Below are 26,671 nucleotides of genomic sequence, written 5' to 3' on the forward strand. Positions count from 1 at the left end.
TAACTGCAGAAATACTTACTGTGTTCTATTCCACACCTATCTCTTGGAACACAATTACTCACCTGTGAGTAGTTTCATATGTCTGTGTTGCAATGTCTTTATTAAAAAATTTATGAAATTTTGGAGTTAATACTGAACAGAAACCCCTCCAACACTGTTAAGGACAGAGAAAGTTAGGTTTTTCTCCTTAACTGAATAGACATTTAACATAATAACTAGATCAAGTTTCACACTGCCTTACCACTTGGACATTAGCAAGATCACTGTGACACTGCAGACGTCATTAGCAAGTATGTAAATTTTCTGCTCTAAATACCATCTATTATTAACTGTCTGTATTCCCCGTCTAATCAAAACCAGACTGCTATCAAATTCCATAGGAAAAAAAAAACACAGAAGAATTCCCTGCGCTCTGAAACAAGAGACACTATAACAAGATATTTTACTAAGTTAACACTAGAACAGGAACATAAGCCATTTAGCTCTCTTGTCTTCTCAAGAGTTTCCGTTTCATATATCCACTTCAAAAAGCAAAAGCCCTCTCATATGTATCTTCACTCAACTCCACAAAATTCCCATCATGCAGTTTTCAGTAGGATGGGAGTTTCAGTAGGATCACCAACAACTATTTATCTGACCATAGGCACAGTCAGATCTAGCACACAACAGAAATCTTTCACAGACACATTTCTGGGGGAGAAAAAAAAGAAAATTAAGCAAAATACACTCATTCACCTCTACTTTGGGAGGGAGCATGTGTTTTTCTCATTCTTCAACCTGCTTACATCCTTCAGAAGAAAATGTTTTCATGTCTCCTTGTTCTAGACTACCTAATCTTCTAACCCAAAGCAATACAAAAACAGGATCACAATTCATATTGAAAAGGAAGTGTACAGTCTTAACTCAACATTTTTATCTTTAGCTTCCAGAGGTGACAGGAGAAAGGGAAAAGAAAAAATTCCTGACTTATGACTTGTTCAGGGTGCAAAAAAGAGGGAAAAGGCACTTCAGTGAATTGTTCAATACCAAATTAAATAAAAAAGATAAATACTGCATCTATATACAATTTATATGTTCACCATATAGACATCAATCAGAACTGTTCCTTAACTCAGGCAGAAACAACACATATCTATATGAAAAGGCACAAGCATCTTTACAAATGAGGCCCAATCACCAGAGAATAAGCATAAAAGTTTAGCCTCATTACTTGAAGCTGCACCTCTGTTTCTGGAAGAACTCCAGAGAAACATACCTCAACATGATGCAAGACTTGGATGCCAGTTTGCCAGCATTAATTGTGCTTTTGAAAAAAAAAAAAAAAACACCTAAGTAGTTATATCAGACTCAAATACTTAAAAACACCCCCAACCAACCAACCAAAAAAAAAAAAAACCCAGACACTTGCAATTGTATTAACAACTTATTAAGAATGCAGAACAGTTAGAGATGAAAGCAGAGGTTTGGGAACTATCTTACCAACACTTTTACTCCATTCTCTGCTGTTAAAAAGTGAAGCTGCCATGAAAACCTCGACCAGCAGCTTCTGCTCTATGGCACTTTTAGAAATAATGACTCACTATGCTACACAAAGTGTTTTATCAATGTAAATGAGAAAAAATAATTTTGATTCTTCTGACAGATTATATACAAAGAGAAGGAGAGCTGGATTTTCTCATAAAGCAGTGTCTTTGAAAACTGGCATTGATAAAAGATAATCCAAAATCATTGATAAGATTTCCCTGTTTAAAGTGTGTTAAAGATAGATTCTGCTCCTACATATCTTATTTACACTTTTTTGTGAGGTCCCCCAGCAAGAATAGTGTACAACAAAGCCAAATGTAAAACAATGAGATGAAAATGAACTTCTCATTGTGTTTATCTACTGTGCTTTTTCATGCTTTCCTTGTTTAAAACAACACTAATCACAGAGACAAAATCTGAAGTTTCAAGGAATACCCAGGTACATTTTTGATGTTTCATCACACGTTTCACCAAGGACAGAAGTGAACCATTCACCAACGATCTGGCAATTTTGAATTTCCCACTATTATCTTTTCAACCTATGGTTACTCTTACAGGCCTGCCTATGTGTTCACGGAAAAGATCAGAACAATGTGGATAATTGAATCCAAAAGTTACTATTTCACACTAGGAAATACTAGCTTCCAAAAATGGGTCTAACCAACACTAGTCACAACAGTGCCTTTGACTGTGATGGTGAAAAAAAGGAACCATTTTCCTTCCAGAGTCCTGGGAAAAGGTAGTCTTATTAGAATCAGATGTGACACATGGTAGCCAGACCCCTGCTAAGGCCAACTGGACTTTCTATTTTCTATGTCACCAGGACACTGAGTCTGAATGTTCTCAAAGCTTCCTTCTTCAATCTGAGCCCTTCCGCCAGCCACGAGCTGTCCTCCATGGCAAAACACACTCTCTCCTATGCTGGCCATAGCATATTTACACATATTTTAGAATTTCTCAAAACCAAATAGGAATACATATAATTGTATATGTATTTTGTACTATAAACTTCCTTCTTGTTGAGAAAAAGACTGAACAAATCTAAACAGCTCTTCTTGAACTAGCACAGCACAGATGGCAGCTACAAAATACATCAAGAGTCTTTCGCCTAGGTGGTCTCTCTTCCACGAACAGACTAAAACGATAACCGGAGGGCTAAACTGAGGCACGTGTAGGACATGCCAGGGTATGGCTGGTTTTATGGGGGATGTACAGAACTGCTGTTTCATAGTCAGGTAACTAGAAGGTTTCCCTCTTCTATCCACAGAGGGCGAAGGCTTCAGTCTGCCTCTATGTTCCCTACCTGCTGAAATTGTCTGCTGCCTATCTGCAGCCTACATATTATTTCCTGCCCCTCTTTCTGGAGCTTATTAACCTCCCTAAACTTAGTGCACTATTTCTCAAGGACAGAGGCAAAGACGGTCAGTGCCAGGTAGAAGTTTAGTTAAAGTAACACAGGTCTGAAAAGATCATTGGAAAGGATATGCATGGACATGGCAGCTGCTGTGTACAGAGCATAAAAGATCATTAGTCCCAGCAGTGGCATCATCAGATAAGCACATAATTTCTAACCACATGCCTGCAACATTTATGGAGATGGAAGCAAGAAGACAATACTGGGATACGATGTTTATGCATCCTCTGTCAAATACCAGCAACAAATCCTGTTGCCCAAAGTTGTAGTTATTATGTTGACTAACAAACATTTCTCACAGACTGCATATAACCATAAATAATTTGGGCATATTTCAGGTTAGCCACTTGAGGCACCTGAGTGGAATGAAAAAACTCTTCAGATCCATTTCATGCATTTACACATGGAACGATTATTTTTAAAAAGCTGCTTTTATAATTTAAGCATGCACATAAAGTGAACAAAGTAGGAAAGGCAGGGAGAAAAAAGGGAAAAACCAGAAGTGACTAAAAAACATCATCATGAGCAAATGAAGGTTCAAATCTAGCCTGGAAAACCCCTGCCACATCTTAAATTTAAATGTTTCATTTGCAAGTATGTCCTTCTTTACAGATCATGTGTTATAACTTTTGCTATAAAAATAAGGAAGAACTACTATGGAAGAATTAAAAAATATTATATTTAGTGTATGCTACTATCTTCATCCTCTGAAAGTACATACTTACACCTTTTTCCCTTCACAAAAAAAAACCTCACAGTAGAAGTTTGGCTGCTGGAAATGAGTTAACCTAGATCAAAGTTGAAATAAAACTTTTAATCAGTAATAAATAATTTCCCCTTATTTCTCTGTGTTTTGTGTTTCTCTCAAGTAAGAGATTTTAAGAAAAAAACCATAGTAAATCGTGATTAAGCACAAGTCAGTCAATTGATTTTGTTTTAATTTATCAACTGATAGACCGTTATTAAGAAACATCTGTTATGGTAGAATAATATACCAGACAAAAAAACCCCATAAAAATCACATTCTTCCTGCCAAGAAGTACTCAATTTGCTTGCAAGTGTTTTCCATTGCTTGCAGTAGCATATTTTTCCCAGTATCTGCAATGTATTTTAACTAAATAAAAAAACCAAAAAAACCCCCAGACAAAAAAAAACCCCACCCCAACAACCCTCCCTCCACCCCCCAAAAAACCCAACAAAACCCCCCAACTAAAACCTTCTGTATATTTCATACTCTGAAGTCCCAATGTCTTCATTTCTTTAAGTTACAAAGTTACATTTGGTAATTGGACATTACCTGATTCTGTAAACCATAAAGGACAGGATGTGCCACTTAATGTTAGCAGAATCTTGCCATACAGTAACCCATCACATCACACTTATACAGACAGATTGAATCATACCAGGATAAAAACTACCCGTGGCTCCAGAAAGTGCTACATGGACTTTGTCAGAAGCAAGCATGGGTAAAAGCAGAGGGATGCTGACAAGGCATATGAACTGCTTGCTCTTACTCCTCTGCCATTTCTCCTTAATATGCCAGGCTCTTATTTTCTAAATAAGTGCTAAAACATCTGTTTCCACCAGCTGTCCCTACAGCACAGCTGACAGCTTCTACAGGAGGTCCAGTGCCACCACAAATAAAACACATCCCACTTTCTGGTCAAAAAAATAAATAAAGGGTTAACTCCTTTTTGGTCCAAGGCCACATCAGGATGTAATGGTTAGGGAACTCCACTTGGAAGGTTTTTTTTCTGTCCACAAATTTTTTACTTGCTTGGAAGGAACTCCACATAATGACAAACTTTTGGCACATTGCTATTTTGGTTCTGCATAGTAACAGTGCCCATCTTCCACACAGTGTTGTCTCTGGGGTTGTACAACTCACCGAGATCTACTGCAAGCTTTGCAAATATATAAGTATCACTAATCATGTCAGAGTAGCCCATTTTCTGAATCAGTATGCAAGTACTTAACTATTCTGAATCACTGTTGGATAAATACAGACTTCCTAGTTTCCAACGTTGAAATCTTTAAGAAAAACTAATCCAAGAAACCCCTGCAAAAAACACCCCCAGAACAACCCAGAAGACTTACAACTTCAATCCATCAGATGCACCTATCCCCCAGGGAACGTTTACAGTAGAAGCAGCATATTAAGCTATGAAGTCCATCTCTAAACTGAACAACATTTTAAGCATACCTCTAGGAAGTATAGGTTACTGTATACACATAAATCTCTCTACACAGATACATCTCTCTCCCCCTTGAGCTTTGGAAAACACTGAAAGGTTCCATAAACCTCTATAACCCTGCTAGCATTTTTTTCAAATAGAGGTCATCATCAGCTCTGTTAGTTCCCTGCAAGTACATGAGGGGAATGAAACTCCATCAAATCCACATGCATTTTCTAAAACCAAATCTTCAACAATTCAGCTTGTAGCAATCTCACTTCTAGCTGAATTTAAGCCATGATTCTGGTCTTGAGCTGAACAATCTCCCCTGTAACTTCACATTAGTCAAACCAAAGACACCTGGCTTGTGAGGTTAACTCCCAATCAAATGAACACAATAGTTTCTCAGTTAAATGGGGCTGGAAAATTAATTCCAACTTGGTTTCCAAAGAGCAAATGCTTCAACAGTTTTCTAGTTTAAGACAAAGCTTTTTAGGTTTTTGTCTTTCCCAGTCTTTTCACTCTCCTACTGCCCAGGCTAGTATTGCTGAACACTGCATCTTAAAGTACAGCAAGACTGCCTAGCTCTCCCCTGCATGACACCTACAGAACAGCAAAAATTCATAGCTAAAAAACCCTAGAGAGTTATAGTAAGACTTCACCATTTATCACACTGGCTAAGACTGACCCTGCTTCTAAAACAGTTAATTGATGAAGGACTGAAAGACTCAACACCTAGTGGCAAAAGGAGATGGCATTACCCATGCATGTGCAATGTCTCCGAGATCAAGCTCTCCGTACACTATCTTGGACTCCAAGCTCTGTTTTCAAGAGAAAAATCAGATACAGATCTTGCATACCTGAAGAACTTCATCAGGTTCACTGGCATAACTCTGCACAGGAATCAGGATCCAAGGCTTGAAGTCAGAAGACTCTAGAGAAGGTCTGGGAATTATGTTTCATTTGTAGTGTGAAGTCACTCATGTGGTTACATCATACAGGATAAAGGATACTTAGAAGACACTTTGATTCCCAGTGCTCTCCAACAAGCAAGTTATTTCTGGCAACACTTTAGGAGTACACCTGCTTAGAGATCACACATACAACAGCCGGGGGAAAAAAACCAAAAACCAACACAGACTTTCTCAGAATTTCTTTCAAGAGAAAGAGCTAGCTGCTAGTAACTTGTTCTCCTTTCTCCTGCAAGCTGTTTAAGATTAAATTTTCGTGAAGGAAAGTTCTTCGAGAAGAGGAATCATCTCAGATTAGGAGAAAGTTAACTCTATTTAACTTCTTTTGAGGAGAAAGCCCCACATGTTTTAGTTTCTTGTTTTGCAGATGCTTAACTTCTCTAACACTGTCCTTGGGACTGCCAAGACCCATGTGAATTGGGAGCCTGGTATGGAAACAGACAGCTGCTTGATTCCAGCAATGTTTTCACGGGATGGTCATTGCCATGACACACAAGCACCTAAACAACTTGAGATCTCTGCAGCAAGCAAGAGACCAATGCAGGAGACGAACCTTTAACTCTTGATGTTCCCAGTCATCATCAGAGGTTGGGAAGGTCAGCAGCCTCAGGGGAGTACTCCCACCCTTCTGAGCCCTCTGACCTCCCTACGTTCCACCAGTTACTCCAAGCAGAAAGCCTTTACCAGCCAGCAGGGCCTCCTCTTTCTCATGAACAGTATTTTTGATCTCTTCACCTGCTCAATTTTTATGGTACCTCTTAGGTCAAAAGGAAGAGCGCAAGTATGGGTATGGCCATGCTGGGCGAGGAGACCAGTGGGGAACCATGCCAGGATAGGCAAGCAACCACCATCCTTTCAGAGCACCTCATCTGTCTGGGACATCAGACTGAACTCCCATTTTAATGTCTCTTGTCTGTATCAGACTCTGTGAACTTTTAACAAAGTTCTGGGTTTTCCAGGCACCCAGAGGAAAGGACAACAGATTCCCACCGGAACCCGTATACTTTAACTTAAGCGATAAAGCACAACTACTCTATTTCTGTGAAACGGCTCAGAAAGATTTCCATGCTATTGGGTGAAATTACTAGAAGCAGTATTTATACGCCTTGCTCCTAAAAGTATAACTTCGGAGTTCAACGCTGGACTCGAGAGCGGGTCTTGGCTGCGCGGGGGTGTTCGCGCTCAATTTAAGGCTGGAGGCGGAGGCCCCTTGGCCACTCTTCCCGGGGAACTTCCAGGCCGACGCCCCCACCAGCGCGGCCCCACCGCTCCGGGGCTCCCCCTCCGCCCCTGCCCGCAGCTCCCCGCGGCCCCGGCGCTGCCCCGCGGGCGGCCCGGGCACAGCCCCGCGCGGGGCCCCTCTCCCGGCGCGGGCACTACTCACAGCCGAGGAGCGCCCCTGTTCTCCCTCCGGCCAGCGGCCCGCGCTGCCCTCGGCTCCTCCGCATCGCACCGCGGCTCGGTCATGAGCACCATCGGCACGGGCAACACGGCTCGCCCCGCCACCACAAGGCACTCCGCCACCGGCGGGCCGAGCCGCGCCGCCCACTCCGCCCTCGCCGCCCCGCCCTGGGGCGGACCCGCCGCCGCCGCTGCCGCTCGGGGCCGGCTGGAGCCGGAGCCGCCGCAAACCGGTTGAGCCCGCCCGGCCGGGCCCGGCGCCGCCCGCGCCCCGGAGCTTGTGACCGAGGCGGCCCCGCGCTCCCCGGGAGGCCGATCCCTTACGAGCCCTGAATTATTCAGTCGCGACGCTGTCGCGTGAGACGCCGGCTCCCGCCGGCTCCCGCCGGCTCCAACAAAAGCCGTCCTTAATGTTTCATGCGGGGGTACAGGAGATACACGGTTTCACACAGACGCGGTCCCAGGGGGGAAGGTGGCATTGGCCGGTTTCTGTCAGCGCGTTTCCCTGGTGACTCGTGGAAGCAGGCAGTTGTCCAAATACTGATGCTGGCCCTGGACTGCTCTACTAATCTGAACTTCTGAGGTGATTAGCCGATATTTCCATCTGTGGCTTTACATCTTGAGCAGACAAGCAGGTGGTTATGGTTCATTTCTCATCAGCAGCACCCCAGGCTGGCTTGTCTGCACAGAAGAATCACAGAACAACAGAATGGGTAATGTTGGAAGGGACCAGTGGATCACCTGGTGTAAACTTCTGGTTCAGGCAGGACTATCTTGGAGTAATGGCACAGGATTGTGTCCAGACAGTTATTGAATATCTCCAGCAAGGGGGACTCCACAACCTCTTTGGGCAACCTTTCCAGTGTGTGGTAACCCGCACAGTAAAAAATTCTTCCTCATGTTCAGGTGGAACTTCTAGTGCATCAGTTTCTGCCTGTTGCTTCTCTTCCTATTGCTGGGCACCACTGAAAATAGCCTGTCTCTGTCCCCTTAACACTCTCCCTACAGATACCTACTGACATTGAGTAGGTCCTTGCTCACTTGTCCCTTCTTGTGGCTGAACGTGCCCAGCTCCCTCAGCCTTTCCTCATAAGAGAAATGTCCCAAACTCTAGATCAACTTAGTAACTCCCTACTGGAACTCCACGTCTTGTACTGAGGAGCCCCACACTGGACAGAGCACTCCAGGTGAAGCCTCACCATGGCCAAGTAGAGGGGCAGGATCACTTCCCCTGACCTGCTAGTAATGCTCTTCTGAATGCAGCCCAGGGTACCATTGGCCTGCTTGGCTATAAGGACATGCTGTTGGCTCACAGAGGACACCAGGACACCCAGGTCCTTCTCTGCAAGGCTGCTTTCCAGCAGGTTGGCCCCCAGTCTGTGCTGCTGCATGGGATTACTCTTCCCCAGGTGTAGGATCCTGCATTTGCCTTTGCTGAATTTCAGAAGGTTCCTCCCCTCCCATCTCTCCAGCCTGTCAAGGTCCTTCTGAAGGGCTGCACAGTACCCTGGGGTATTGGCCAGTCATCCCAGCTTTACATTGTCAGTGACACTGCTGAGGAGGCCTCTGCCCCTTCATCCAAGTCATTGATGGATAAGTTAAACAAGACTGGGCCCACTATTGAACCTTGGGAGACACCACCGTGGACAGGCCTCCAGCTAGAGCCTGTGCCACTGATTATGACCTCTGGGGTCTCCTGTTCAGCCCGTTCTCAATCCATCCATCCAGTCCACTCTTTCCGAGTTTGCCTGTGAGGACATTGTTAGAGACAGTGTGAAAGCCTTGAAGTCGAGGTAGACAAGATCCACTGCTCTCCCCTCATCCATCCAGGTAGTTATTTTATTGTGGAAGGCAATCAGGTTGGTCAAGCATGATCTGCCTTTTGTGAATCCATACCGACTACTCCTGATCACCTTCTTGTCCTCCCTGTGGATAGAGGTGGCCTCCAGAATGAGGTTCTCCATCACCTCTCCAGGGACTGAGGTGAGGCTGACTGGCTGGTAGCTCCCTGCATCCTCCTTGCCATGTTTGAAGACTGGGGTGATATTTGCTTTCTTCAGTCCTCAGGCACCAGTCCTGATCTCCGTGATCTTTCAAAGATGATCATAAGGAGCGTACCTATGATGTCTATCAGCACTCTCAGCACTTTTGGGTGTGTCCTATCAGGGCCCATGGACTTGTGTATGTTGAGTTTGCCTGGGTATTCTCTAACCCAACCCTCCTTGACCGAGGAAAAGTCTTGCTTCCAACATTCCTTTACCCTGGTCACTTGGGTCAGAGATTCCTTAGGGCTGGTCTTCCCAGCGAAGACCAATGGAAAGGTGGCGTTCAGTAACTTTGCCTTCTCTGTGTCTTCTTAATTTACCTTTTGTTATTGATGTATTTAAAGACATTCTTCTTGTTGTTCTTGACATCCTTGTCCAGGTTTAATTCCAGATGGGCCTTGCCCTTCCTTGTCTCATTTCTACTAACTGACAAAATGAGCTAATATGGTGCAAAAAGCCAGCAAGCATGACTTACCCCTGGCCTTCCCTGGGCTTGTGCTGGCAGAGCTGTGGGGCAAGTTGAGTGCCCTCAGGAAGGTTAGATTTAAAGTGGCATTTGGCACAAGACATCTTGCATGGCAGGCACAAACTGTCAACGTGCATATGAAAATGTTTTTACTACCTGGTTAATACCCAACTTAGGTTTCAGTTTGGTGAACTAATGTTTTCAAAAAGCTAAGATGGAGTCTGTGGTTGTAAGTACACAATGAAAGGAGAGAAAATCCTGGGATGAGAGTTCAAAGTTACATGTCTAGATGAAGGTCTATATTCATGTTTGAATGAGCTAGAACATATTAATAAAATTAATAATAGAATAACTTCCTAACAGCTGACTACTCACATGAGCTAAAGGGAGAATATGTAAAGTAGAGTGGTTTCTTTTAGTGGATATCTGTGTAGGAGATAGATACTAAGGTAGGTTTTAGATTAAAAAGTGTATGAAGTGAATTAATTATTTTTGAATACCTAGTCTTTAGGAGGTGCAAGAACTAAGTGTTAGGTATTGTTGCAATAAGTTCAGGAAATCAGTGATAAGAAAGAGGTGTTAATGGTGAACTGGCTCAAGACTGCCGTACCTGTTGGGCACGCAAATCCTGCAAAAAGTGTGAGATTGCTGTATGATTTTAGCTAGACCATGTGGGTTTAATTGGCTCCAGTACAGGAAAATTTGAAGACTCTGCACTAAGCTGCATAGAAAGGATGACATTTAAAATGGCTGTATTTCTGGGAGACACCATTAACTAATATTCATAGAGTATTTAAGTCAAGGCACATGTGGAAAAGAAATGAGATTTAATTTACAAGAGAGATTATTCAGCCTGTTAGGCTCTGCACCTGTGAAACATTGCTCCATTATTTTTCCCTGGGGAGCAGCTGAGTGGACTTGGCATTTCTTTGCAAAGCCTCTCCCACCCCTTTACACCAGACACAACCTGTGGTAATATACAGCATCTCATTTATCCAACCATAACAGAATAGGAGCCATTTCAGCTGCCTGGACTGTGAGTAGAGCTGGAACTGAGAGGGCTGGGGAAGGTATCATGTGTCTGTTCAGGCCCAGCACCCTTTTCTTGGGTGCAGCAACCTGTGTGGGGTTTTAGGTATGCTGGGGATTGTTCTTGTGTAAGTGTGCACTAACAAGGCATGCATGGGAGGATTGGAACCAGTAGGAAAAGTGACTGCCTACCCCTCATCTTGTTTTTGGAGGCTTTTTATTGCACTAAAAATGTATCTACTAATTTTGAGGCAGACTTGTTGAGTAAGTCCTGTGTAACTATACGCAGTTCATCAGAAGTGCTGGTTTTAGGAGCTGAGAATCTGACTTTTAGATATTTAAGTAAATAAAATTTGCTTTCTTTCAAGTGCTTAGGTTTTCAGTCTGGCAGGTTTAGCTACCTGTTTAGGAGAGAAATGCTACCACTGCCTGTTTTGTTCATTCATCTCCAGAGGTTTCTGCGTTTACCTCAGTGGTGCAAGAACTAGAAAGGAGTTCCTCGGTCCTGGAGCTCAGTTTCTCTTGTAGTTTCATCTGGCTCTGTTCCCAAGGTGTGCACAGCTCTCTGATTTGAACAAATCTGTTATTTAACACAGAAGAAACTTACATTCAAATAAATTGATGCCTAAAGCCTCAACACTAAAAAAATGAACCCTTGCTTAATAATTTCTTCCGTATCACAAGATCTTAACTTTTATCAGAGACTCGTTTCTGGCAAATTGCCAATACACATGTCCTTAGTCCAGTTTGCTATTATCTGATAATGACAGTGGTAGTAATAAGCAATGAGCAATGATATATATAAATATAGCTTGTGAGTTTTTTGGAGGATTTGAAAAAGAAACTGTGGCCAAGCTCTGTCAAACTGTACATGGTGTAGCAACTCCAGAGTGAGAGGACACAGTCATGAGTGATAAAAGCTCTGAATAGCAAGATTCTTAGTAATATTCATGGAGGAATGCTTTATATTAAACAAGCAAATGTGGAACTGCTCATGTGAGTGGAATATACTTGAAAACCATATGCTTTTATTATGATCAAGTCTTACAGAAAAAGAAAAAAAAAGCACAAAGGACCTTTTACTGTACTGTGATAATTGCTCATATATACATATACTGTAAAGCAAGTATTTGAAGATCAAGGAGTCTCCAATGGAGACTCATTGTGAGAAAATATGGGCTGTGTTTTTCTTTAATTGGTGAAGGGCAGTCTGGGGAGAGAAAGTAGTGTACTACATGAGCCTCTCGTCTCTCTGGTCTGGCGTGGAGACTGCCCTGCAGAGCTGAGCTGGAATCACGAGCTGATAATCACTAAAGAGCTGACAGTCTCTGCAAGGGCCCCTCTGCCAGCAGCTGAGGGAAGACACCAGGCCTCGGGAAGGCGATTCCTTATGGGACCATCTCTCCGGACCGGTCACCTCTTCCTGGGTCAGAGCTGTCATAACTGGCACTTGAACAGCCACTGGACCCTGGACCTCGGACTCCTGGCCTGAGCTGCATCTTGACTACGCTAAGACAGAGCCAGCCGTTCATGTGCTGATCCTCTGAAAATAGACCTACGTTTTAGCAGGCCTTTTGGACGGGGACAGTTCGAGACCCTCGCTTCTCCAAACTAGGACAGAAGTCCCTGAGGATTGAACTAGCCGGACCACCTCCCCAGCAGACCTTTTTTGGACTTCAACAGGAGCCAGCCTCACCAGAAAATGGGATTTATAAGTTTAAATTTGGGGCTCTCCTCTTTTTCTTGCGCGCAATTCTTTTAAAGTCCTTTTTGGTTTTTTTTCTCTTTTTTCTGCTGAGGGAGGAACTTAAATGGGAAATAGGCAAGCTAAACCCAGCCTTTCCCAATCTGAGACCTATACCCCTTTCTTCTAACCCTTCTCTTAAAATCCGACTTTAAATTCTCTACAGGTGCTCTTTCTAAGAAAAATCTCAAATCTTTCACTAATTGGATATCTCAAAATTTTCCTGATGCCACCACAGACTCTGTCCTTTCTGGTCCATTCTGGGACAAAGTGGAGAAGAAACTCTATTCCTTTCGAGCCACGGGAAACCTCTCTGTTTCCAAATTCATTCTTTTATTTCATTTAATGGTTAAAACATATTGTGCGACAACCCCCCCTCAGCCAAACCCGTTCTCTGCCCTCCCCCCCTCCAACTTCCCCTCTCCGCCTCCGGCAATGGCCAGCCAGAGCGCGGACCCCGCCTGCTGCCCCGACCCTGGCCAGGCTGGGGTGCCGGCCACCCCACTTCCCTACCCCGATCCCTTATTTCCAGCAGTTCTCCCATACCCAAAGCCCCCCGCTTGCCCCCTTGGTCCCGCTGCCACCCCCCAGGCAGTGTGCGCAGGACCCATCCCAGACCCATCCCCCCTCCCCGGGATGGATGCCTCTGAGCCGCCCCCAGCCCCATCTCCCTGTGCCCCTGGTATTTCGCAACCCTTCACGCACGACACCACCCTTCCCCCTCTCACACCAGCTCCCGGTGCCTCTGACTGCCCCCACCTTGCCGTGTCCCTGCTCCCCGCGGCGTCGCGCCCTATCCCCCCACCCCAGCACCACTGCGGCGGCCCCGTCCCAGCAAGCCGCCCCTCCACCACTGTCTCCCCCCGCGCACCCACGGAGCAAGCATGGTACAACACGGGACCGGTCCCGCAGAGCCCCACGGACGCACTGAGGGGCACGGAACAGGCGTCACGCCCCCCGCCAGCGTCTGTCCCCTCACCGCTGGCAGGATCCAGCTATCCACGCCACTGCCCCAGGCTGCCACCCAAGGAGTGGAATCTTCCTCCCCCCGCACCGCCAATAGCCCTGCCACCCTGGCAAATGCCAGCAGACCCCCCTCTCTCCCCCCCCAGCTGCATCGTAATGCAATCCCTGCTACTAATCCCTCTCTCCCTACACCCCCCCTCCCCCTACCACGGGTTCTTGCGCAATTCCCATCTCCGCTCCTGCCCTAGAGCCCACCACCCCCCCACACCTTCCTACAGCCCATGCCGACTCCACATGGAATTGCAAAACCGGCACCACCTGCAACCTGACCTCCCCCCAAATGACCTGCTGCTGTACAACCTCTCCACCCCCATGCTGCCACAACAGACCCCCTTCCTATCCCTCAAAACACCCCTGACCCCCTGCTACTCCTGCCCTGGCTAAAGCAAAGTCAGCATTTCAAAAATGACTCGCTACGCCCCCTGTATCCCAGCCCCGCCCTGCAACAGCCAATCCCTCATTTTCAGATGACAGTAATAGCAGCTCTGACTCTGAATCTGAGGATCGATGGGCACAGACACGCAGGGAGGTAAACTGGGAGGGAGATTGGGAACTAGCCCAGAAAATCTCAGCCTTCCCAGTCATTATAGGGAAAGGGAGGAGGGGTGGTCCATCAACTACAAGAGCATGGAAACCTATTCCATACAAAGAAGTCAAAGAGCTTTGCAAGGCAGCAAAAGAACATGGGAGAGGGTCACATTTCTTTAGAAACTTATTGGAAGCCACCTTCTCTGCCTATACATTAGTGCCACATGATATTAAAAACATTATTAATTGCATCCTTTCCCCTGCCGAATATATGTTATGGGAAAGGCATTGGAAAAGACATTTAAAAACACTGTCTGACACTTATACTAAAGATGCAAACCAGACAGATTGGACAATAGAACAACTGGCTGGAGAAGGTGACCTCCAAAAAACCCTCAGATCAAGCTACCACCTTACCTGAAGTGGCATTACAAGACATAGCTATTGCAGCAAAGACATCGCTGCTCCTTACTCGAGATGATTGTGTTCCTACACAATATTTCTCTAACATCAAACAGTCAGCAAATGAAAGTTTTATTCAGTTTGTTGATCGTTTAAAAGCTAGCTTAGAGAAACAGATAGAGAGCCCAGATGGGCGAAAAGGACTTTTAGGTAAACTTGCCATGGCAAATGCTAACAAACAATGTAAGAATATCTTGAGGGCCCTACCTATGGACACAGAACCCACAATAGAACAAATGATAGAAACCTGTATCAGACACACATCCACAGAAAACACAATGACCCAAGCAGTTGTAAAGGGCATCACAGAGGGAGTTTCTGGTGCATTTGCTGCAGCAGTCTCTAAGGAGAATGTGTGCTGTTTCTATTGTGGTGAACTTGGACACTTTATAAAGGACTGCCCACAAAGGTCACCCACCCAGGACCGTCATGTCGCCTACCAAAGGCACCAGAGACAGCAACAGCACCAGCAGCATCCAAAAAACTTCTATCGGAGCGCAGTGTCAAGGCCCCGCGCCCAGACAACAAATCAAAGGCCATACTACCCCGCCCCGGCTGCAAACTCCACATTGGATCACTAAGAGCAGACAACTGGACCTCACCTGGCACCATCATCCCAGGCGATCCCAGAACACATGAGAAGGACCCAACACATGGAGCACTACCGATGGGTACCAGACACCAACTGGTAACATCACTGCCATTTAACTTTGTTGACAAGCGTTTCTATCGTATTCCCACAGGAAAGTATGGACCGCATGACGGCCCATGGGACATTCTTATCCTAAGTGATACCCTCCATGGCCCAGAACAACTCTTTGTATTACCTGAGATACAAACAGTGCACCGTGGACAAGAGATTCTTGTCCAGCTTTGCTGCACGGACGCACCTTTCTTTCTCCCACAGGGAACACTGACTGCACAAGCCTTTTTACTTCCACAGACCTGCCGAGAACAGCTCCCTCTCAATCCAACAGCAATGTGGATAGAGATTGTGGGCTCAAACAAACCGACCATCGAGTGCAGCTTGTTCTGTGAAGAAGAGAGGGTCTACTGCCCAGGGATGCTGGACACTGGAGCAGATGTGACCATCATCGCCTGCTCCGAGTGGCCAGGGAATTGGGAACTGGAGCCAGTGGCAGGTATGATCTCTGGGATTGGTGGAGTTGCAGTATTCACGAGAAGCAAATGAAATGTCGTCATCGAAGGACCCGAGGGCAAGATAGCGACCACCTGACCATTCGTGGTAAGAGCCCCCATCACCTTATGGGGCAGAGACCTTCTATCCCAGTGGGGGGGCTGCCCGCACCATTCCCAGCCAGGATTTCTGACTGGGGCCACTGAGAAACGTGCGCTACCATCTACTCCCCCACTCACTTGGAAGACTGACAACCCAAAATGGGTGAGACAGTGGCCCCTTGAAGAAGAAAAGCTCAGCACATTGGAAGCCCTGGTGGAAGAGCAGCTCGCCAAAGGTCACATCACCGAGACCACAAGCCCCTGGAATTCCCCTGTCTTTGTGCTGAAAAAGCCTGGCAAAGACAAATGGAGACTACTCCATGACCTATGGAAAGATCAATGAGGTCATTGAAGACATGGGCCCCCTCCAACCCGGCCTGCCATCACCATCGATGCTGCCCCGAGACTGGCTGCTGGCCATCATAGACATAAAAGACTGTTTCTTTAACATTCCACTCCATCCCCAGGACACACCACGGTTCGCCTTCTCCATCCCCTCTCTTAACGAACAAGCCCCACTCAGAAGATACCATTGGCTCGTCCTCCCAACAAGGCATGAAGAACAGCCCGACCATCTGCCAGTGGTGCGTCGCCCACATTCTGTCCCCCATCAGAAGCCTGTTCCTGGAAGCAATCATTTACCACTATATGGATGACATCCTAATCTGTGCATCAGAAAAAACTTACTTGGACAGAACTCTTAAAAAGACAATTGAAGCCATAGAAGAAGCAGGTTCGAGATCCGTGAGGACAAAGTGCAGCACTCCAGCCCATGGACTTACCTCGGCCTCCAGATCCGTGAGAGAACCATCGGACCCCAGCAACTCGCCATCAAAGATGATCCCAAAACCCTAAGGGACTTACACAGCCTGTGCAGATCCATAAATTGGATACGCCCCCTACTGGGAGTCACAACAGAAGACCTCACTCCCCTCTTCAACCTCCTCCGTGGCAGCGAAGACTTGGACTCTCCACGTGCCCTCACACCTGAAGCCCGAGGTACCATCACCACAGTCCAGGAAGCCCTGTCTTCACGCCAAGCCCATTGCGTTGAACCCAGCCTGCCTCCCCAGTTTGCAGTTTTGGGTAAGGCTCCCCGTTTACACAGACTGATCTTCCAATGGGACCCTCAACTCAGAGACCCTTTGCTGATACTTGAATGGGTCTTCACAAGCCATCAACCTACAAAGACATTAACCACCTTCCAAGAAATAATGGCACATTTAATAAAAAAGGCCAGAACTCGTCTCCGCTCTCTTGCAGGGTGTGAGTTCACATGCATATACTTGCCATTGATCACTGGAAATCTGAAGCATTTGCTCCAGACCAATGAGAGCCTCCAGTCCGCCCTAGAAAGCTACACAGGCCAAATTTCCATCCACATGCCAAAACATAGACTTTTCTACCATGATGCAGCCTTTAAATTGATTCCAAAATTAATCCAAAGTAGAAAACCTCTCAAAGCTCTGACTGTCTTTACCAATGGGTCTGGCTCGTCACATCAGTCTGTCATGACTTGGAGACAACCCAATACTCAAAAATGGGAGTCTGATATTCAAATAGTAGAGGGATCTTCACAGATTGCCGAGTTAGCAGCCGTCCCCTTCAAAGAGCCTTTGAGAAGTTTAAAGATGAACCTTTTAATTTGGTCACAGATTCAGCTTATGTCGCTGGCATAGCTATGAGGGCTGAACATGCTTTTCTAAAAGAGGTCTCCAACCAAAAATTATACCAATTGGTTTCTACATTAATCCATTTAATCTCGCACAGAAAACAGCCTTACTACATTATGCATGTGAGGTCACACACTGACCTCCCTGGTCCCATTGCCGAAGGGAACAGGAGAGCAGATGCACTGGCCATGCCAGCAGAGACTGCAAACGTCCCTGACATCTTTGCCCAGGCAAAGTTGTCACATGCATTTTTTCACCAAAACATTCCTGCACTCGTCAGAATGTTCAAGCTTTCAAAAGATCAAGCAAAAGCTATCATTGCAACGTGCCCGAACTGCCAGAACTACCAAATACCATCTATGGGTACCGGAGTCAACCCCCGCAATCTGAACAGCTGCCAATTGTGGCAAACTGATGTAACCCACTTCCCATCCTTTGGGAGATCCAAATACATGCACGTGTCAGTCGACACATTTTCTGGGGCAGTGTTTGCGTCAGCCCATGCAGGGGAAAATGCCATCCACGTCATCAAGCATTTTCTCCTTGCCTTTGCCACCCTGGGAGTCCCTGAAGAAATCAAAATGGATAATGGGCCTGCCTACACCTCTCGTAAGTTAGAAGATTCTTCAACCAATGGGGAACGAGGCTGACCAGGGGCTAGGTAAACCCCATGTCTCCTGCCCGGAGGCCCTCTCCCAGGGCTACATGGTGGGGGGGGGGAGACCCTGACAGCGTACTATAAAGTTACTGATTACTGTTCAGTGCCTGCAGTACTGGTGATGCCATATAGACAAAAATTCACATGTTCTTGCTCTGAAAAGTACATTAAACCTCAGAGGGGATTTGGCATTTTCAGTAATTAGGACCTTCAACATTATGTATAACACAGCAAATGATAAAAAATTAGAGATGAAACAATAGGAAAAAACTTTCATTGCAAAATAAAAAGATTTAAGATACATTTGAAATCACAGAAAAGCAGAATGGGGAGAAACTCACTGGGTCATTGAGTTCACTCCCTGTCCCAAGCTATTCCTGTGTCCCTCCTGACAAGCCTCCTGTAAAAGTTGTTCTTGAAAGCCATCAGTGTGTCCAGGCAGCCAATTCCAGTGTTTGCTGTCATCCAGGGGATGTTGTCTGTGCTTAACATGGTTTTGAATCCTTGTTGCTAAAATCTAAAGCCATTACTTCTTAATTTATTCATTATGAAGAACAGTGAAAACCTGTCTCCTGTTTCTCCTCATTTTCATCTTATCTTTAGTCTGAGATAAAACGTATAAATTGTGGGTTTGGACTGCCTCTTTTTCTATGAACTGCCCCTCGTAAATTCAGGTATTTTCTGAAGTGTCATCCCCCAGGCTGGACACCAGTAGTCTTATGAAGGCTGTGTAGAGAGGAGTTTAAAAGATTATGTCATCTGTCCTATACACAGTACCACTGGTCATATTTTGCAGTAAAGTGTTTGTGTTTCACAACAGGGTGAGGCTGGCTCAGGTTTAGTGTTCAACCACTATGACCTAATGAAGCTTTTATAAAGGTCAGCTGAGATGTTCTCTAGTGCATTGGCAGCAAATTGTAAGACTTTGACTAAGTATGATGGTCTACGTATCCTTTGCTCATTCTGCTCTGTTTTTTTTTCTTTCCAGTCTGTTTCCTCAATTTATCAGAATAGTTATGAATCGTATCTTGAAGGACATGAAGAAAGAAAGAGTAAAAGAGCCTAATAAGACACACTAGAAAGGTCAGTATAAAAAGCAGTGAAACTGCTACCCATGCCTAGAGATTAATGGCCAGGATATTGCTGTTGAATTATAAAAAAAACAATCTCGCTGAAAAACACTGTTAAAGATTGTCTTAATCAACAAGGTTTATTTCAGTACAGTCATTGAGTATGTTCATAAAGTATTTTTCAGTTCATATGCCAAGTATCAACATGCCTGAATGTGAGGAAACTTCCTTGGAAAGTAACAAAGCAGAAAATGAGTAGAGTGATTACAAGCATTCTATATACTTGGAACACATTTCTCCTCAGTAGAGAATTCTTCTGTATTTCTTGGCAGGTGCAAATATGTATTAAGAAATACAGCCTTAATAGTACCTGGATACAGGTACTTTTGCATAATAGGTCATTATATATGTCTTGTCTTCAGTTTTCTATATGATATTCTGCATTGGTAGGATTCTGTGAAAGCTATGCAAATGCCTTGGAAGCCATTAAGTGTTGAAAGACCTGCTAAGTCCTTATATTTGAAATGTGATAATAAAGCAGTCTTATGTTAGATACTACAGAAATAGGAGCTCTGATAGTATGAGACACAAACTAATAGACATTTAGAAAGATGTCAAAACAGGGAAAAAGTTCTAATTTCTAGAATATAGACAGGTCATCCACAAATCACAGTGAAACCAGGCTTACAGCTTGGGAGATACACACTAGAAAAGACAAAGTAACTGGACTAAAAAGGTGGTGCAGCCTTGGAAGAAATTGCCCAGAGAGGCTATGGTCTCTGTCTTCGGAGGGTACAAGACCCAATTAGACAAAGCCATACCTGATCTGATCTGGTGTTGATTATACTCCTGACTCAAGCAGGAATGTTCAAAAACAGTGTTCAAGTTACTCAAGTATGCTCAAAAGATGGAGCCAAGGTCCAAAATGGTCTGTGAAAGATAACCAGGGCCCGAACACAGCGAGTGGTGCAGTTTTGTGAGGAGTGAAAAGCAGTTTTGGCCAGTTGAGTCTTGTTCCTTGCCTGGATTAAGAGTTTAGTAATTTATTTGTTTTTAAAAGTTGAGATTACTTTATAGATACCCATATCAGGTCATATTTTTTTTCTGAGCTGTTTACTGGAAGTCTTATCTGCCTATCAATTCCTGTTTTCTTGTGTAAGCTAGCCTGGATTACTGTATTGGTTGAACTTCCCTTTGGACAGGGCAGTGCATCAGGCAAAAGAAGTAAGATGGTCTGAAAGCTAGTTGGAGCACTTATCACAAATGGTGAGGCATGCCGGGGCTGTTCCTTGTGGCTCTGCACTGAAACAATTGGGTGAACTAGACTGCGCTACAATCGTGCTGTAACACCCAGCAGGGAAAAGGAGAGAGACTGCCACACAAAACTTCTGTGGATTTCATAGTATGGTGTCAGCCCACCTCTAAGTGAATATGTAACACATTGCACATGTACTTGTCACCACATTTACTGCCATTTTGGTACCAATGACCTCCACAATGACCTGTTTAGAGTCATAGAAGACACACTGCATGCTGTGATCCTCACCACTCTTATGGTGCCATGTTGATCAAAAGAACAGTGTGGGAAGGAGGATTAATGGCAAAACTTAGTGGAACTGGTGAAATAAAGGAATATTCATCTCTCTCCAAATTGTCCATGGCAACTTTCTTACATTCTGGAAAAAGCAACCTTGTGATATGTAACAGTTCGGTTCTGCTAGCTTTGAGAAAGCACTCAGCCAGCTGGCATTTTTCTGAAAAACACACAAGTCAGTGTCTCCTCTCAGCTCATGATAAAAAAAAATAAAGAGCAGTTGTGGCATATTTTCATGCAGTATATTGTCCTGGATGCGTCATGGATGGCAATGCTAACATATTACAATAAGGTGATGCCTAGATCTTGTAATTTAAAATGGTTGTATTAAATCTCATGGCAGCGAAATCTGCTTTCTCCATTTATAATTAAAAAAAGATATTTCTATTTATAATAAAAGAAATGTATGTTCGCATTTAATATATTGTCCAGCTATGTTGAAAAATATAAGTGTAAATATTGCTTGTTCTGCTCTGGTGGGTCACATTAACTTGGTTTGTCATCCTCTGATTATAAATGTCCAAGGAAATCCTGGACAACATCCAAGTGTGACATCTCTGTATCCTGATGACTTGGACAGAAATTTCAATCCAGCTACAGCTGTATGTTTAGGGTATCAAACAGGTGATTTGCATCTAATGAATAATGTGCATGCAACATATGTAATTACTCAATCTGTGTGTCATAAAGGAATACATGTGGATCTTTTTTGGTACCAGATGTGCCTGAGTGCATGCAAATATTCATGATATCTGTAACTACAGTGATCATTTTGTTGAAAGAAACCTTTGGTCATCTGGCAGTCTCTGAAGTGCTGCAGTATGGTACATTAAGTACCAAGAAAATGAAAACCATCTTCTTTGAGGATAAATTGAATCTTCCACAAGAAAATATAGTGCCCAGACTTTCCAGAAGCTTAGGAAATGTTTATTCTTACTTTTAGAAGAGGAAGGTTAAAGTGAGGAGCATAGGAGAATGTGTAAGAGTTAATCATACTGTCAGTTTTCTCACAATCTTTACATAGATGGGGTTGTGAATAATAAGCTATTCGACTGAGCTTATACAGTTACTTTTCTGTTTCATTTAGAGCTATTACTTTGGGGGAAAAAGAAACTAAAACAAGTGTAAATATGTCTTCATAGTCAGGCCACAAAGAGTGAATGCCAAATCCCAGATGCAAGCCATTGAGCAGTAAAGGGGTTGCCAGTGTTTCAGGTGCTCATAATTCAGCTATAAAGACAACACACATTTTAGAAGGGAGTATGTGCCTATCTTTTTAATGTGACTTCTTAAATTAATCTGAACTAAGTCTCAGTCTTACAGCAGTACATTGGAAGATTCTGAGAAGTATAATTTCAATGCAGAATTTCCTTAAAAAAAAGTTTTCTGTCAAAAATCTTCAGAGAGAAAATCTGGATGTAGGGTTCCTTTTTTTGTCCAAACAAAAACCCATCTGTAAGAAAACCATCTTTAAAGTTTATGTTAGTAGTTGTTACAGAGTTTTTCTGTTATTTTGTTGTAAGCAAAAGATAGGTAAATATTAATACCAGATCACAAGTGCAATAAGGGAGAACTGCATTTAATTTATTTGCATATTGTAAAGCACCAAATGAGCTTCCGGGTCAGGACTAGAGTCGAGGACCCTTTTGACTCCTATTTTCATGAGACTGCATTTAGCAAACAAATCTCTCCGTGCTGTACATTTTTCTGTAATTAAAAAAAAAATGTTTATAATTTTTGCCTAATATCAGTGTTACTGACAAATGCTGAATCTTTTTTTTTTTTTCTACAAGCATTTAATATATAACCAGCATGATTATTGCTACGATTGGCATAAACATACATAGCATTATGACATTCACAGAGCTGGTGGTCTGTAGTCCTCATCTAAATTGCTGAAAAAACTAGTTTTCTTGTGTTTAATATGTTTGGGGTTTTTTTTAGAATCACTCTGAAGATTGTTCAAAACCAAAAGCCTTGAGATTTTTCTAAATTTTAGGAGAGGTGGATAACAGGGTTATAACAGACTCATATTACAGGGATGGGCTCCAAATGGGAGCTTGAGATCCCTATTATTTTAGTCCATATTTTGATCTGGCATACTGGAATATGTTTTGTTCTAATGTCAGAACAACTCTATACATTCATGCTGATAAAATGCTGTATACACATGTGGCCAATACTTTTATCAATATGAATTTCTGATCTATAATGCATGGCTGACACCTCAGCTTTAGCTCCAGAGTCTTAATTTGCTTCTGAAATCAGTTTTGCTCTATGTCAGGAATAACATGCTGCCATGGTGATAAACTGTGAGCTCCCCTTTATGAAATGTTAATAACTCCCTGGTTTCTGCCAAATTCATGCTCATCCACATGGTGCCAATTACAGTGAGGTGAAAACAGACGTATATAAAAACTTAGGCGTATAGTCAGTTTTTGTCCTCAGGCATGAATAATTAGTATGAACAAGAACAATCATTAATATAGTAAATTTTCTCTGTGGATGTATCTTCATATATGGAAAATATGCTCCAAATAAACAGGACTGTATTGAAAATAGTACCTAAAAATGCAGAGCCTGCATTTATTTTTCCCAAAAGCATTTTCCCTGATTTTTCATGTGGCTCATTTTCAGTAAGTGTATCATGACTGCGACAAGCACATGAAAAGCAAGTTTGGTGAGAGCTCAGTCCATCTCCTAGCTCATTGTGTGCTATCATGCATCCTTCTTATTAGATTGTCTGTATTTGCAGCCTTCTACTCCATCTTTGCTATTGATAGAGGTATGGTTTCACAGCAGGGTTTTATGATCATGTTATCCTTACTGAACCAGCAACTGAGTAAACTGGATTTCTAGAAGGCCTGCCCCTACCACTCCATACTTGGCAGGCAGGTTGATTATTGAGAAATCTGGGGTAAAGGACTCTGTTCTTTGTAAGGGCCAGTCACGTTGCCCCCACAGCATATATGGCAGCTTTTTGTGTACAGGTTATCTAGTGATAAATAAAAAAGTAGGTAAATCTGTCTGCCCAGTGTTCTGGACAAGACACAGGAAAGAGGACAAAATTTATATTGTCCAAATTAGGAAGTGGTTAAACATTGCCAGCTTGTGTTGCACCCTCCATATACCACTGTATGTCCCAAACCTAACTGGAAGATGAGATCAAAAAGCATATGAAAAGAGATGTATTCTTTTTAAACAAGCTCTAAGTGATTAGTTCTAGATAAGAGCCTTTAAAACCTCTAATTAAAACTTAAAATTTCTGATTCTCTATTATCTGTTCAAACTGTTGGACATTATCTCTCTGACATTCAAGTTGGAAGAAAGGATAGTATGCAGATATAATATTAAAAGGCCCTAATAACATTTCAAAAGAGAAAAAATGAGGCCAACAGACTCATTTATAGTAGTGACCCAATTAGTGGTAAGATCTGTCACCCCATATAAAGAATCTGTGCACAGCCACAAAGAAATGTAATTCAGCAACACAAAGGCTGTGTAGAGGTTCCAAATCACTCTTCAGAGTTGTTTGGCACCATGCAACAATTAAAGACCAGACTTTAGCAAAGAATTTTCACGCAGATTAAGAACCAATAAATGTCTCAAGGTATTTTGAATAGCTTTCTAAGCTCCTGTATTCATGATGGGTTGATATAAGTATTATGGGTGTTTACTTGTCTTGCTCCCGCAGTAGATGAGGAAGGATAAGTGGTAAGTGCCAGTAACCCTTTGATGTTGCCTTCCCTCATTTGTCCGTGCTGTCTAAAATACGCATGATTTATCCAGAACTCTGCATTGCAATGAAATCCACCAGAGCGAGAATTCAACAAGTCCACCCTTCCAAAGTAGGAAAACAGATTTTCCCTAATTTTTTTTTTTTGTGATGTTCTATCAGGAAACCCTTTACCAGTATTCATTTAGCAAGTGTTCTACTTCCATGAATATTTCTTGTGAATAAAGTGGCATTTATCTTGCAAATTAGTTTAATGAACATTATGAAGTTCCTTTAGGCCAAAACACACATGAAAATATTTTGTTAAACTCCCTGATCTAAAAAAGTTTACATTTGTTTTGTACAGAGATTAAATATTGTAGGTATTTGGGTGATCCCATAGAGGTCACTTTAAAACTTGAGTTTCACTAGTATATAGTGTTATACACATTCAAAAATGGAAATGAAAACCGTCATTGGTTTCAGTCAATTTCAGTGTAAATAGATAAGGAAGGAGAAAACAATACCCTTTTGTCCTGCCTTACAAGTTTCTCCTTTACAGTAGTGCTCCCCTTCCCAGTGGAATCAGTAACATATGCGAAATTACCTTCTCTGCATGCATTGCATACTCATATTAAGCTTCCTTATCTGGGTATTTTTGTAAGTGCTTTTGTTCCAGTGCCCTCTCATGTTGCTGCCCTGTTCCCCCATCATCGAGCACATGTGAAACACTCAAACATATTAGGATTTACCTTATAAATACGGATCCAACGCTCTCCGTAGGACTGGCTGGGGTGTCATTACTTGACTTTCGGAAGCTGTTCTGACTTTCAGAATGAAAAACTGAGTCCTCCAAGGAGCTTCCTTTTTTCAGCATTTTAATGGAGCTAACTGCTGGACTTAGGGAAGTTCAATTCTAGAGCGATCCTTGAAACACACAACTTTTCACTGCTGTAGGAAGTGCTGTCTTGGTGCAACTCCAGCTCGAACTAAGTTTAAAAACCAGTTAATGAGTAACGCAGTGTTGTGACATCATAAGGGAGTTTTTTTTTTATCTGCAGGACTTCATAAGTTTACTTGTAAACAAAACTCATCAAATCTAGGTGAACTGTGTTTTTGAAATTTCATTATAAATAACAATAACTTGTTTTAATGAATTGAGAAATGTAAAAGAAGAACTCTGTTTCAAATGATGTTTTGTTTTCACGTTTCTAACTAAAACTCTTACGTGTTCCATCATAAATTCTACTTTGTGAATTACCTACCTAAGTATCCAAGTCCGAATAACATACTTGTATATGTTTAAGAAGTGACATCCATGTGTTGTGACATGCCAAAATTATTATATTGCACTTCTCTGGTGACAAATTGGTCCACATGTGTGCATGTAGCTGCTGTGAAGTCAACTCACTGCAGTTCAATTTAAATACAGGTAGTATTTTAATTCTCAATGCACAGGAACCCAACTGGACAAAACCAGTTTGTCTAATCAGTTTTTCTATAGGAATTGGCAAACATTAACTACAAACTTACATGGGTTTCTGTTTGTTGAAGATTACTATAATGATTTGGTTAGTCAATGAAACAATTGGCAATCTTTCTTTATATTGCAAATCCTCTTATAGACTGATTTAGCACCCAAGGCATTTAGAAATTCTGTTAAACTTCATCTCAGACCTGCATGGTAATGAAGATTTGTCTGAGACTGACCAAAATTGTTTAATGTAATGCACTCTTTCTGTTCTCAGCATCTATAGACAGCTTGTGAAATAGTACAAATCCATTTGGACTGTTCACAGGTTTTTTTTTGTAAACACAAGACATCTAAGCAAACTGATGTCTTTCTCTCTTTTTAAATTTCTTTTATTTTGGGTTTCTTTGCATAACTAAATACCTAGTCTTTTTTTTAATATAAAATTTGTTTGTGATCAGTGTTAA

The 26,671-nt window shown here is 43.0% G+C and overlaps 1 protein-coding gene across 5 annotated transcripts in view; it reads right to left on the reverse strand.

Annotated features, from left to right (window-relative positions):
* Nucleotides 1-25,698, reverse strand: part of GRAMD2B (GRAM domain containing 2B) — a 48,992-nt gene extending 23,294 nt beyond the window's left edge. For 2 of the 5 annotated variants that reach the window (XM_032095612.1, XM_032095611.1), the window contains exon 1: nt 25,486-25,698. In XM_032095612.1, the coding sequence (XP_031951503.1) occupies nt 25,486-25,610 (125 nt within the window). In that variant the 5' untranslated portion in view covers nt 25,611-25,698. Of the gene's footprint in view, nt 1-5,972; nt 7,310-7,467; nt 7,637-25,485 lie in introns of those variants that run through there. The other 3 variants (XM_032095615.1, XM_032095613.1, XM_032095614.1) reach the window with 3 other exon arrangements.
* Nucleotides 25,699-26,671: the final 973 nt, after the last annotated feature.

Source organism: Corvus moneduloides, chromosome Z (genome assembly GCF_009650955.1).
Source record: "Corvus moneduloides isolate bCorMon1 chromosome Z, bCorMon1.pri, whole genome shotgun sequence".
NCBI lineage: Eukaryota > Metazoa > Chordata > Aves > Passeriformes > Corvidae > Corvus > Corvus moneduloides.